Source organism: Aulostomus chinensis, chromosome 5 (genome assembly GCF_037954235.1).
Source record: "Aulostomus chinensis isolate RoL2024-O1b breed Wild chromosome 5, RoL_Achi_v1.0, whole genome shotgun sequence".
NCBI classification, from domain to species: domain Eukaryota; kingdom Metazoa; phylum Chordata; class Actinopteri; order Syngnathiformes; family Aulostomidae; genus Aulostomus; species Aulostomus chinensis.
The window spans coordinates 4,714,547-4,725,957 of record NC_141324.1 but is presented as its reverse complement, the minus strand read 5'-3'; the positions used below and the strand labels follow the sequence as shown (position 1 = coordinate 4,725,957).

Sequence of the window (11,411 nt, the reverse complement as noted above, 5' to 3'; positions counted from 1 at the left end):
GCCCTCACAGCAAGAAGGTTCCAGGTTTGAGTCCCGGCTCGGGCGCGGGATCTTTCTGTGTGGAGTCTCCATGTTCTCCCTGTGCCTGCGTGCGTCCTCTCTGATACTCCGGCTTCCTACCACAGTCCAAAGACATGCAATTTGGGGATGAGGCTGATTGGATTCTCTAAATTGACCGTAGGTGTGAGTGTGAATGGTTGTTCATCTCTGTGTGTTGGCCCTGCGATGGACTGGCGACCTGTCCAGGGTGAACACCGCCTCTCGCCCGTAGATGCTGGGATAGGCTCCAGCCCCCCCGCGAACCTTACTAGTAAGGAATAAGCAGAAGATGACGATGGATGGCCCATAGAGTGGAGGTGAGACCACAACCATGCAGGGGCCGCTCTCCCCTTTTGGCTCCACCCCCTTTAAGGAAACCACCAGGAAGACGTGAGGACTGACCGTGATGACTGAAACTGCCACATTTACCTGAGACAAACTAGATAAACACAAAATACCAGGCCTTGCACAGTGATTCCCACTGACTGACACTGGGGTCTTCATTTTCCACAGGCAGGATGGCCGGTCCCCCTGTGCTTCCCAGGTCCCTCCCTGGAACACATGGCAGAGAAAATGTTTCACATGTTTGCTGATTCAATAAACCTGACCATTAACATGTGTGTGTGCCTCTAATTTACATAAACTGTTAATACCAAGACAAATGCTAGCTTCAATTAATCATTGATGTCATAGAACCCTTGGTCTCCATGACATTGGTCAACCAGAGAAGCTTCAACTGGTGACGCTCATTCAACCATGCATGAAGGTCAACCTGCATCATCTGCTATGCTCCTTAACAAGGAAATTAGCTCCAATGGTAGAGTGTTAGCTTAGCATGTGAGAGGTAGAGGGATTGATGCCCTCCTTCTCAGAATACTTCAGCTTGTTCTGTTGATCAGAGGAGCTGCTGGGTGATGAATGCTGATGTTTGTCCACTGCTGTGATAAAGTGTCCCCTGTTACTGAGATGTGAATGAACACCTGCTCAGTTCAAAGCTGCAATGAAGTCAAGTCATCACCCTGTAAAGCACCAAATAACAAAAGTTACACTTTACAAGTAGAACAGGTCCAGTTCAACACTCCTGAAATGAATTTACACCCAACAATTCTTCATGAGCAAGCACATCCTAGCTTAGGCCCAACTTTTCTTGGCGCTCTCCCAGATGCTTGGGAGCTGCTGGGGGAGCGCTAGTTGGGCCTAAGCTAGGAGCTAAGCTAAGGTGGTCTGCACCAGCTAGTGAGGGCTGGCTAGCTCTCGCAGCTTTTGGTGCAGAGCCGCTGCAGGTCCAGTTCAACATCGCAAAGACTCACCTCCAACACAACAAAACTACATTTAACACACTTATCAGTATCACTAAAAGAGGCAGAGGAGGAACAAAACATGTGGCACTCTGAGCAGGAGAGAAGAGAACAAAAGGGAGAAGCCATCGTTAGCTTGGAGTGGAGAATTTATAAGGCAGAAAGACTGTTGCTACAAGAATAATGGTCTTTTAAACTTCAGCCAAATAAAGCAATTAGGTATTAATTTTTGGTGGGTAATTAGTCAATTAAATAAGGAATCAGCAGGGAGGATCACACTTTAGCGAGCACAATGAAGCAAGGCTCTACGTTCAGCAACACAGAAAAAGGAGTTGAGGTCACAGGCTTCCTGCAACCAAGGTCAAAAATCCAGGACGGACGAAGGGGAGGACAACAAAGACAAAGACACAAGAAACAGAGATAATAACCATAAACTCCATAATAACCATAACACATATTGCCCACACACACACACATACACACACACACACACACACACACACACACATACACACACATTTTGTGAAACAACTCAGGAGTCATCAGGTGTTTTACTCAGAGGGATTCATTCATGATAAATGAGCATGGAGGAGACCCAGTAATCATCGACACAAGCGTCATATGAGCAGGTCACCACCCACTTTTATTGATTGGTTCTTGTAAGAATCACTCCTAACGCCATCAGGATGTCATTTTTTGTCCTGCCCTGTCTCAACTGTTGGAGCACAACAACAGCCTGAACTCTGCCACTACCTTATCCCTCCCTAACAACCTCATACAGACCCACTATCTGGACAAGCCTGACCCCCCTGACCCTCATCAGTCACTCCTAGTGCCTCACACCGGAGGGAATAGGAGCGTCTGTGAGCTCTGACTGTTGGGATGCACATCCATGTGATGAAGAGCTGTTTTAAACAGGAAATCATTTGACCTCTTGACCTGTGTGGGCAGGTACAGAGGGACGATTCCATCATGAACAATAATATTACTAAACAAATGGGTCTTTAGCTTCTTTCTGAAGGCGTCTTCAGCGTCCTCATGTCCAGTGGGAGAGCGTTCCAGAGTCTAGGAGCTGCAACCTGGAAGGTTCCCTCTCCTTCAGTGAGGCTGAATTCCTGTGGTCAGGGAGGATAAGGGACCCCACAGGTGTCACTAAAGTGCTTTAGACTGCAAAGGACTCAGCTAATCAAGCTGGGATCAACTGCTGTGGTGATCAAGGTATCATCATATAGAACAAACAAAGAAAACAGAGTTGAGGAAAAGCACACAAAGAAGAAACTATGAACATGAACAGAGCATCTTGTACACCAGATGTCACACGGCTCAGTAGACCTCTGGTTTGACCCGTAGCAGGTCCAGTCTCCAGGGTGCCCCCATCATTCTGCTCTTCAGTCACAGGACATGCAACAGAATCCCGTCGCTCCTCTGCAGAAGAACATGTGAGAGCGTCTGCTTGCTCTTCTCTGGCTGGACGTATGGGAGAGTCTGCTTGCTCTTCTCTGGCTGGACGTAGGGGAGAGTCTGTTTGCTCTTCTCTGGCTGGACGTAGGGGAGAGTCTGCTTGCTCTTCTCTGGCTGGACGTAGGGGAGAGTCTGCTTGCTCTTCTCTGGCTGGACGTAGGGGAGAGTCTGCTTGCTCTTCTCTGGCTGGACGTAGGGGAGTGTCTGCTTGCTCTTCAGAAGTTTGCTGGACCTTCACTTGAAGGTCATGATTTTCCTCTTTCAAACAGCTTTTTAAATCATGCAGATTTCCCAGGATTTCCCTCTGAGCACTGCTCCTTTTCTTCTTTTGTGTTCTCACTGCACATAGAAGACTCTGAACTTCACCTTTCAGACTGTCACACTTTGTGGGGTCCTGGTCCTTCCTTGATTCGAGGTGGGCCAACTCTGCAGTGAAGGTCTCTGTCTCCTGAGATGCAGTAGAAACTCATCTCCTCAAACATCCATTTTCTGCCTCTCTCTCCTCACTCTGGGACCTCAGCTGTTCAAGAGTCGTCTTCTTCTCAGTGAGTTCTTCTCTCATTTTGTTCTTCTCTGCCTGGATGGAGTTGAGCTCACACTTGAGGTCACACTTCTCCTTGTAAACCATCTTCACCTCAAGCTGAAGATTGTGGACTTGTGTGTTCAGGTCTCTGATCTGAGCCTGGTTCTCCTCCCTCACAGATTCAAGGTTGCCCACCATGGCAGACATGTTCTCTACCAGCTGATATGCAATGATCTTCTCTTGTCCAAGACTAGAAACCTGTCCCCACAAATTCTGGTTTTCTGTCCATCTCTTGTCACACAGAGACTGAAGCTGATCAAGTGCACTTTTCTTCTCAGTCAGGTCTTCCTCAGGACATTTCATCTCCACCTGTTCACTCTCCCTCAGAGACTGAACGTGGGTCAGCTCTTTTCTGAGCTCATTGTTCTCTCCATCAACCTTCCTCCCCTCACACTGAAGACTGTGGACTGTTGCATTCAGATCTTCTATCTGAGTCTGGTTCTTGTCCTGGACCGTTTGGAGGTTGGCCACCACAGCAGTGAGGTTCTGTTGCTCCTGGATTGCTCTTTTATTCTCACGTTCAAGAGTAGAAACTTGTTCCCTCAAATTCTGGTTTTCTGCCTGTGTGTTGTCACACAGAGACTGAAGCTGCTCAAGGGCAGCTTGCTTCTCAGTCAGGTCCTCCTGCTCTGTCAGCCTGAGAGATGGAGGAGCAGGATCACATTGACCAGGATCATTCAGTGGATAAATACAGCTCCAACTGAGATCCACCAGAACTCTGAATGCTCCAACTACACAATCCAATGGAGTCATAGCCTTCTGTCCTGTGTTGATCTGAAGATCTTGAGCCAGACTAAATCACCTGGAACTGTCAAGTCTTTAAAGACCAAAACTGCCCCATAAATGTGGAGTCTGGAGACATCACTGACATGACTGGATGACTTCAGTCACGTGACTGGATGACTTCAGTCACATGACTGGATGACAGTGAAGATGCCAATGTAGAGGTTGGGGAAATAGTCTCTGAGAATCCAGCTTGAAGCCACGCCCTCCTTTTTCTTCAAAAACCCAAACAGCGACCAAGTCTCCCTCCAATCCTGTACTTGGTTCAATGTTGCTGTTCCATTTTGCAGCAGTAGGGGTCACTGTGATACCAGGTTTAGTTCAAGAGTCCCAACTCCAGCTCATGTTGGTGACCTCAGTGGCAGGTAAAATGGTGCTTCAGTGGATCATGTGATCAACTCATGTGTGTCCTCACTGCTCCACAGGTCTGTCAAATGTTCTGTAAAATAGTTGGACCCAGCAGAGCTGCTAGATTAGGAGTTGATGGAGTCGTTGCAGATACCAGGGTCCAAAGTCCAGCTTGAACCTGGTTTGTGCAGTTCTTTGTCAAGCTAGCAGCCATTCTTGTCACTGCCAAGCTAAAGTGAATTCTGTCAACAAATGTCAACATACAAAAGGATATTTCTACTGGCAGTTCAAGATTTTGATCAAACTCCTTTTTCAGAGCTGGAACCTTCCTCTTGTGTCAATTTTCTGTTCTCATCTCTATGGTAACGGTCAGTTTTGACCCACGTCTTCAATCAGCTGTCAAATAAACTAAAACAATTTTCTATCCTCCAAGTTGTTTCCATCTCTTGGTGACCTTGATAGGCTTCCTTATCCATGGAAATATTGGTTTGAATATTTAGTTGTGGGCCTCTGGACCTTTTTTTAGTCACTCAACCCTCGATTTCAGTTAAAAAAAATGGTAAAATGAACCTCAAGAAAAACATAGAAATGAACCAAAGGTTGCTGTGCTTCCTGACCGTTACTGAGGGTGTTAGAACACATCTCTGACAGGGATTGGTTTGATTTATTATTCATTTTAATATCATTAACTATTGGAACATCCGTGGTGTTATGGGTCAGTTTAGACCCTCATATTTTTACTTCAAGAAAAGAGAAAAAAAGTCTCTTTTTCAGCAACAGAACTTTGATACAAACACAAAATGAAAAGCAGAACAAGCCAGAACCCAAATTATGGATTTGCAAGGTCAACAAACAACAACCAGTCAAGCAAACCAAACCAACAGAAACCAGTTACTGGTTCCAAAACCAGTAAAAAACAAACACAGAGGAAAAGTCTCTGTGTGTAAGAACATTGTTACCCACCTCAGCCTTGACTGTTCTCAGCAATGACTGGTGGTACAGATACGTCCCTCTTTAACATTAAAACCCTATGGACCAGTTAATCAGAAGGCAAAATTCGCTACAGGAGAAAGGGGTATTTGAAATTGTAATGAGTGACAGAGTAAAGGATTAAATTGACAACAGGTAGGTTTTTGTGTATTGAATTATATTGGTAAAAGCTAGAAAAGTAGAAAAAAATAGAAAAACAGTGTCCATTTACAGATAAGCGTAGTCACAATGTTTCACAAATTATACCCAAAATAAATAAGAAGGTTGCAGTCCTTGTTGGGTGGCTCGCCACAACCACTGGGCTTTGCCTTCTACCTCACAGAGCAGGGAAGAACCCAGCAGAAGAAAATCTGCATCTTGAACCATGGAAAAGAAAAGACCCGGCCAGAAACTCAGCAGTATTTAAACACACACTTCTTCAGATTAAATGTCACCCACACGGCTCATCAGCAGTCCAGCTCTCACTTAAAAGAAATGGGGACAGCACGAGAGTTCAGCATGACTTCTTTTCCGTTTTTTTTTTAGTTGCAACGTAGCGAGGCAGCGGCTAAAAAGCTGGCTAACCGCACTCGTTAATGGCAAAACTTACAGGTTCCTCACATCCTCTTAAAGCATAGTCCGCAAATCGACCCACAAGAAAAAAGAAAGAAAGGACTCCAGTCTCCGCGCAGAATTAAAAACAGCATCTGTCTTCCCCAAATCTTGCTCTCTTACACCAAAAGCTGTTCTAGCTGCAGTGAAATGTCCGTGTGCCGCTACTTCGTTCAAGTCCGCAAGAGAGAGCGAGAGCGGAAGGAGACCCCTGACCTTGACTCGTCTGATCTGTTACGTTGCGTCAAGTGAACTCCGCATGTCACCCGAATCTTTTACTACGCTTTTTTTTTTATTTTAAAGGCACATTCACATGAAATAAAATACCCTTTTTAACAGATGTGCTTCTGACACCAGGACGACATGGAACTCCTGAAACAGAGATTTGGTTCATTTTGATGTAGAAAGAACAATTCCTCCCCCAAGCTCAGACTCAGGTGGTTTCTTTCTCTTGCCAGGGTCTCTCCCTCTCTTTAAATCCCTCTTTCACAGGGCACCGATGAAGCAGGGACCCAGAAACACTCCAGCCAGCTTGAAGGAACTGGGACAGACCAAGGCTGCATCTGAATTGCCAAGTACCAACCTACGTCCTCCTGCTACGACCTCCAGCTACAGCCTCCTGCTACAACCTGAACATGGTGGCACCACTCAGACACCCTAGAAGATTGGTGGTGAAGCACGACCTCTGCTGGCAGAGCACAGATACCGCAATTAGGTAGACAGCACCAACGAAAGCCCCACCTGCTGGCCTGACTGCAGTACTGCACTCCACTCTGAACGCACCCTCCATTCATTCTCTATTCTCTATTCTACTCTCTATGAAGCACATTAACGCACCTGTACAGGTGTGTTCACACACGTCACGTTTGGTGTGAACACACCTTTAGTCATCAACAACGACTACAAATGTTGGTGTTCATAAGAATAGGAGACTGTTGGTGGCGCTACCTTGGCTTGTAGGTCCACACGTTTTAGGGGACGAAGAAGAATTCCGCGGTGCATTGTGGGCCATAGGTTGCTCGGAGGATTCACCTGAACCGACCTACAATGTGGGCGTGTTTAGGCTGGAATTTAGGTTGAGAAGTAGGTCGCTACTCGCGCCAGTTGTGGTTTTGGACAGCCTCCGACCTGAGACCTAGGATCAGACCTACTTAGCTACTCAGACGCAGCGCCAGTTCCTGAATCAGTCACGTGGTCACTGCCGAATGACGAGCTTCTAACGTCACCAAATACGTCATCAGTACGCGCTTCACAATAAAAAGAAGCGGGACGCCTCTGAACAACCAGGAAAGAAGGAGAAGTCCGTGAACCCCCGGCCCCGGTCTTTGTCTCCTGAAGGCTGAGTAGCGCCGGTAGAACCTCAACATGTGCGCCGCGCAGCTGCTGCGGGTGTCGGTCCAGGAGCGGATCCTCGCCGTCGCTGAAGACTTCCTGCTGCAGCTGGGAGAAGGAGACTCAGCGGCTGGAGTCCCGGTGCTGAGAGCGCTGCTCACCGAGCGGCTGGCGGCGGCCGCGGAGCAGATCGTGGCTCTGCTGGAGGAAACCGTGGCGGAGTACGAGCGGGAGAACCGCCGGCAGAGGTTGCTGCTCGATGCCGTGCTGAAGCCCCGAGTCAGGCAGGACAGAGCAGGTGTGTCCCCCACACCGACCAGGAGAACCGGTGTTGTGTCGCTCCCAGCAGCATCAACCGATACCGATGTCCGAGTGCTTATGCCACTGTGACGCTCATTAAATGTCGGTCACATTTTATGTTATTTTGATTATTTATTAATGTTATTTCTGTCCCATGTAAAATGGGAGAGTTTTGTCATTCCGCCAGCCGGGGGCAGTGTCGCGGGCTGCTTCTCCCGGTGAACGCCGGTTTCCTTCCCCAGTCTTCACGGAGAAGCTGAACAGAGCAGACGCGTCTCACCGATTGTCTTAATTATCCTTTTTTACAGGAAACATCATCTGCATACAGAGTCTCAATCTGAGACCTGTAACACCACCGCCTCAAAAAATGGTATCTTTGTGTTTGGTCCTGTTTGGCTCCTCATAACCACTGCAGGCAGGTTTCTCCTCCTCTTCATCAAACTAAGGATCATTCCAGGCTCACTAATGAGCCCCTCCTCTCCATTCAGGCCCAGGTTTAAAATCCTGTCAGCTCAATTCTCTCAGAGAGCAAAGAAGTGGAGGAGCAGAACACAAGAGGGGAAGGAAGTCAAGGGTTCACCTGTGGAGGGATTTCCTCTCTGTGAGATTGAGACTGAGTCAAGATGTGAGACAGGACAAGATAAACTCAAGTTTGTGTTATTTTTCTGAAATGGAGCACTTGATTTGAACATGCACAGTTTTATTAATATTCTCTTATTTTGAAATGCAGCCCTACTTTTATTAGTCAATGAGACACCATCATACACATCTGCAGTCATTCAAGTATGTTCAGTTTGAAGTTACGTGATAACAGATCTTAGTTGATTTCTGTTTCTGTCTGTTGCTCCGCTGTTTCAGAGTCAAATGAAGAGATTTCTGATGTTGCTGTTTGTGTCCTGCAGATGTGGAGCAGCTGCTGGTGATTAAAGAAGAGGTTCCCCCTGAGCTGCAGGACCCAGAGCCCCCCCACATTAAAGAGGAGTGGGAGGAGCTCTGGACCAGTGAGGAGGGAGGGCAGCAGGAGGCTGATATCACCACGTTCCCCTTCACTCTGGTCCCTGTGAAGAGTGAAGGGGACGAAGAGAAACCTCAGTTCCCACAGCTTCATCAGAGTCTAACTGAGGAGAACTTGAAAGAAGAGTCTCTGAGCAGCAGCCCAATTCATCCTCTGAAAACAGAAGCTGATGGAGAGGAGAGTGGAGGACTAGAACCAGAACCAGCAAGCAAGGTAGATCCAGATACACTTGTTCAACCCCAGACTGAAGACCAGATGTCAGACTCTTCTGAAGCTGAGACTGAAGTCAGTAAGGATGAGCGTCCCTTTAGGTGCTCAACATGCACTCAAGGTTACAGTTACAAAAATAGTTTGGATAAACACATGAGAACACACACTGGGGAGAAACCGTTCTCATGCTCAGTTTGTGGCAAAAGATTTTCAGAAAAGGCATATCTGAAAAGTCACATGAGAACACATACTGGGGAGAAACCATTTTCCTGTTCTATTTGTGGCAAAACATTCTCACTTAAAGGACATCTGAAAACACACATGTACATTCACACTGGGGAGAAACCAGTCCCCTGCCCTGTCTGTGGCAAAAGGTTCTCAGAAAAAGGACAACTAACAAGACACATGAGAACGCACACAGGGGAGAAACCTTTCCCCTGCTCAGTTTGTGGCAAAAGATTTTCCAGAAAGGGGGATCTGAAAATACACACAAGAACGCACACAGGGGAGAAACCTTTCCCCTGCTCAGTTTGTGGCACAAGATTTACCAAAAAGGGGGATCTGAAAACACACAAAAGAACACACACTGAGGAGAAACCATTCCCCTGCTCGGTATGTGGCAAAAGATTCTTAGATAAGAGATACCTGAAAACACACATGAGAACACACCCTTGAAATAAACCATTTGTCACAATGTCGCTCTGAAGCCGTAACCAGAGTGAGAGTTGCATGTTGAAGTCCAACTGAAGAATTCATCTAACAAAAAAATGCAAAAATAAACTGAAATTGAACTAAGAGAAAAATGGGATGTGATCATTAGTAGAGTCTGTGTGTGTGTGTGTGTGTGTGTGTGTGTGATTGTATGTGTGTGTGTTTGCGCGCGCGTTTGCACGAGTTTTTAGAGGTGAAAGGAAGAGATGTTGGCTGCTGAAAATCAAAGTGACGATGGATGAGGAGGAGGCAGTGGCCAGTAATGGGGTGTCAGTGAAGAGAGCTCTGGACCCAGGTGCTTCCAACTCAGAGGAATGAACAGCTCCCTGCCCTCCAGATGAGTTCTCAAGAAAAGAGCTCATGAAAATATATGACACTCAGGATTTGTGGAGCTGAAGATGACCTGTTGGTTTCTATGTTTCTCTGCAAACGTCAGGCAGAATGTGGAAGAGCGTCACAGCTGAGACTGTTAAAACCTTAGAGAATGTTTGCTCATGTTGTAAAAGTGCTATTCATGCAGAATAGGATACTTATTCATGGACGTTAAAATATATTTGGGTCAAACCACAGGAGCTGAAGTGTGTACCCTCATGCTCCAGGTTTCAAAGTTGTAAACTTACTTTGTGGTTGGCAGATTGATGTTTGCATGTGTTAATTTTAATAATCTGAACCATTTGACCTCAACCTGAGCGCCTATTTTGAGATTTTGAGAATCCTTGAATGTGACTTGACTCTACCTTTGGACTGTATGTCCCCTCCCCATGGTGATGAATAGCTGACTGTTCCTCAGAAACACCAGAGAACTTCTGATGCTCTATGAGTGCTGTAACTTCTCTCTCATGCATGAATAAAGTGTGTAAGGTTTGAGAAAGAGACCACCGCCTCCTTTCTGTTCACTGCTCCACCGGACGACCCCCCCACGCAGGGCCACTTGACCACAATTAATGGCGACGAGGATGGGATCCTAAACACCTGAGGTTACAGACTCGATGCAACGACTCCACTGATCATGTAGACTGGTAGGAGAACACCTTTTACCAGTTACAGCAGCAGACTCCCAATAGCAAACCTACTCAGTCCTCCACCTCTGCTTGAGCAGCTGCTGCTGCCAATGATGATCTCCAAAGTCCTGTTCCGTCACTTAGTGAACTGTCTAAGCTTCCTAAAAGAGAGCAGAACTTGTCTGCCTCACTCTCTCCCACTGCTCAATGGAGCCCTGCATTTAAAAGAAGAACTAGAACCTGGAAACCTAGGATACAAGGACAAAAATGTGTTAAATGATGAAGGAGAAGAAGCGATTAATGAAGAGGATTGTATCCTAGAAGAGGTAGAGGGTTTGAAGGCCAAGACCAACAGGAAGAGGAAACTGGCACCCCAGACCTCAGACTCAACAGGGCCCCAGACCAGGACCGCCTCTGACCCCGTGGCATCCCCCTCAACAATAGGACAGCACTTCAGTGTTTTCCAGTGTGCAACAATGAAAATGAAAAACAGAAAGTTGTAACTGAATGCTCTCAAATAACTCCAACTGCTGAACCTAAAGTTGAATTATCAGGAGATGGAAAATCTGCTGAACTATCAGTGGACACAGGTGCAACAGTCTCCACCATTAATAAGTCAGATGCTAACCGTGTAGGATTAGTTCCTACTTCTGAAAATATAAAAACAGTAGCAATTGCTGGAGTAACTATGCAAAGTCCATTGGAGCACCAGCCAAAGTTCAATTTGGACCCATTTCATGAGAGCATCC

At 46.6% G+C, this 11,411-nt stretch overlaps 1 protein-coding gene across 2 annotated transcripts; it reads left to right on the top strand.

Annotated features, from left to right (window-relative positions):
• The first annotated feature begins 7,258 nt into the window (after positions 1-7,258).
• Positions 7,259-10,524, top strand: LOC147260935 (uncharacterized). 2 transcript variants are annotated; one of them, XR_015116058.1, is made up of 2 exons: positions 7,259-8,375; positions 8,456-8,653. XR_015116058.1 is itself a non-coding variant. In XM_086204803.1 (2 exons), the coding sequence occupies exons 1-2, from the start codon at positions 7,459-7,461 to the stop codon at positions 9,623-9,625; spliced, it is 1,263 nt and encodes a 420-aa protein (XP_086060929.1). In that variant the 5' UTR covers positions 7,259-7,458; the 3' UTR covers positions 9,626-10,524. The 2 variants fall into 2 exon arrangements, 1 of the variants encoding a protein (XP_086060929.1); XM_086204803.1 differs by having other exon boundaries at positions 7,259-7,723; positions 8,628-10,524.
• Positions 10,525-11,411: the final 887 nt, after the last annotated feature.

Excerpts from the sequence above, each read along its gene's own strand:
- LOC147260935 (XM_086204803.1), top strand. The coding sequence starts at position 7,459 with ATGTGCGCCGCGCAGCTGCTGCGGGTGTCGGTCCAGGAGCGGATCCTC. Across the intron at positions 7,724-8,627 it reads AGTCAGGCAGGACAGAGCAG|ATGTGGAGCAGCTGCTGGTG; the intron begins GTGTGTCCCCCA and ends TGTGTCCTGCAG.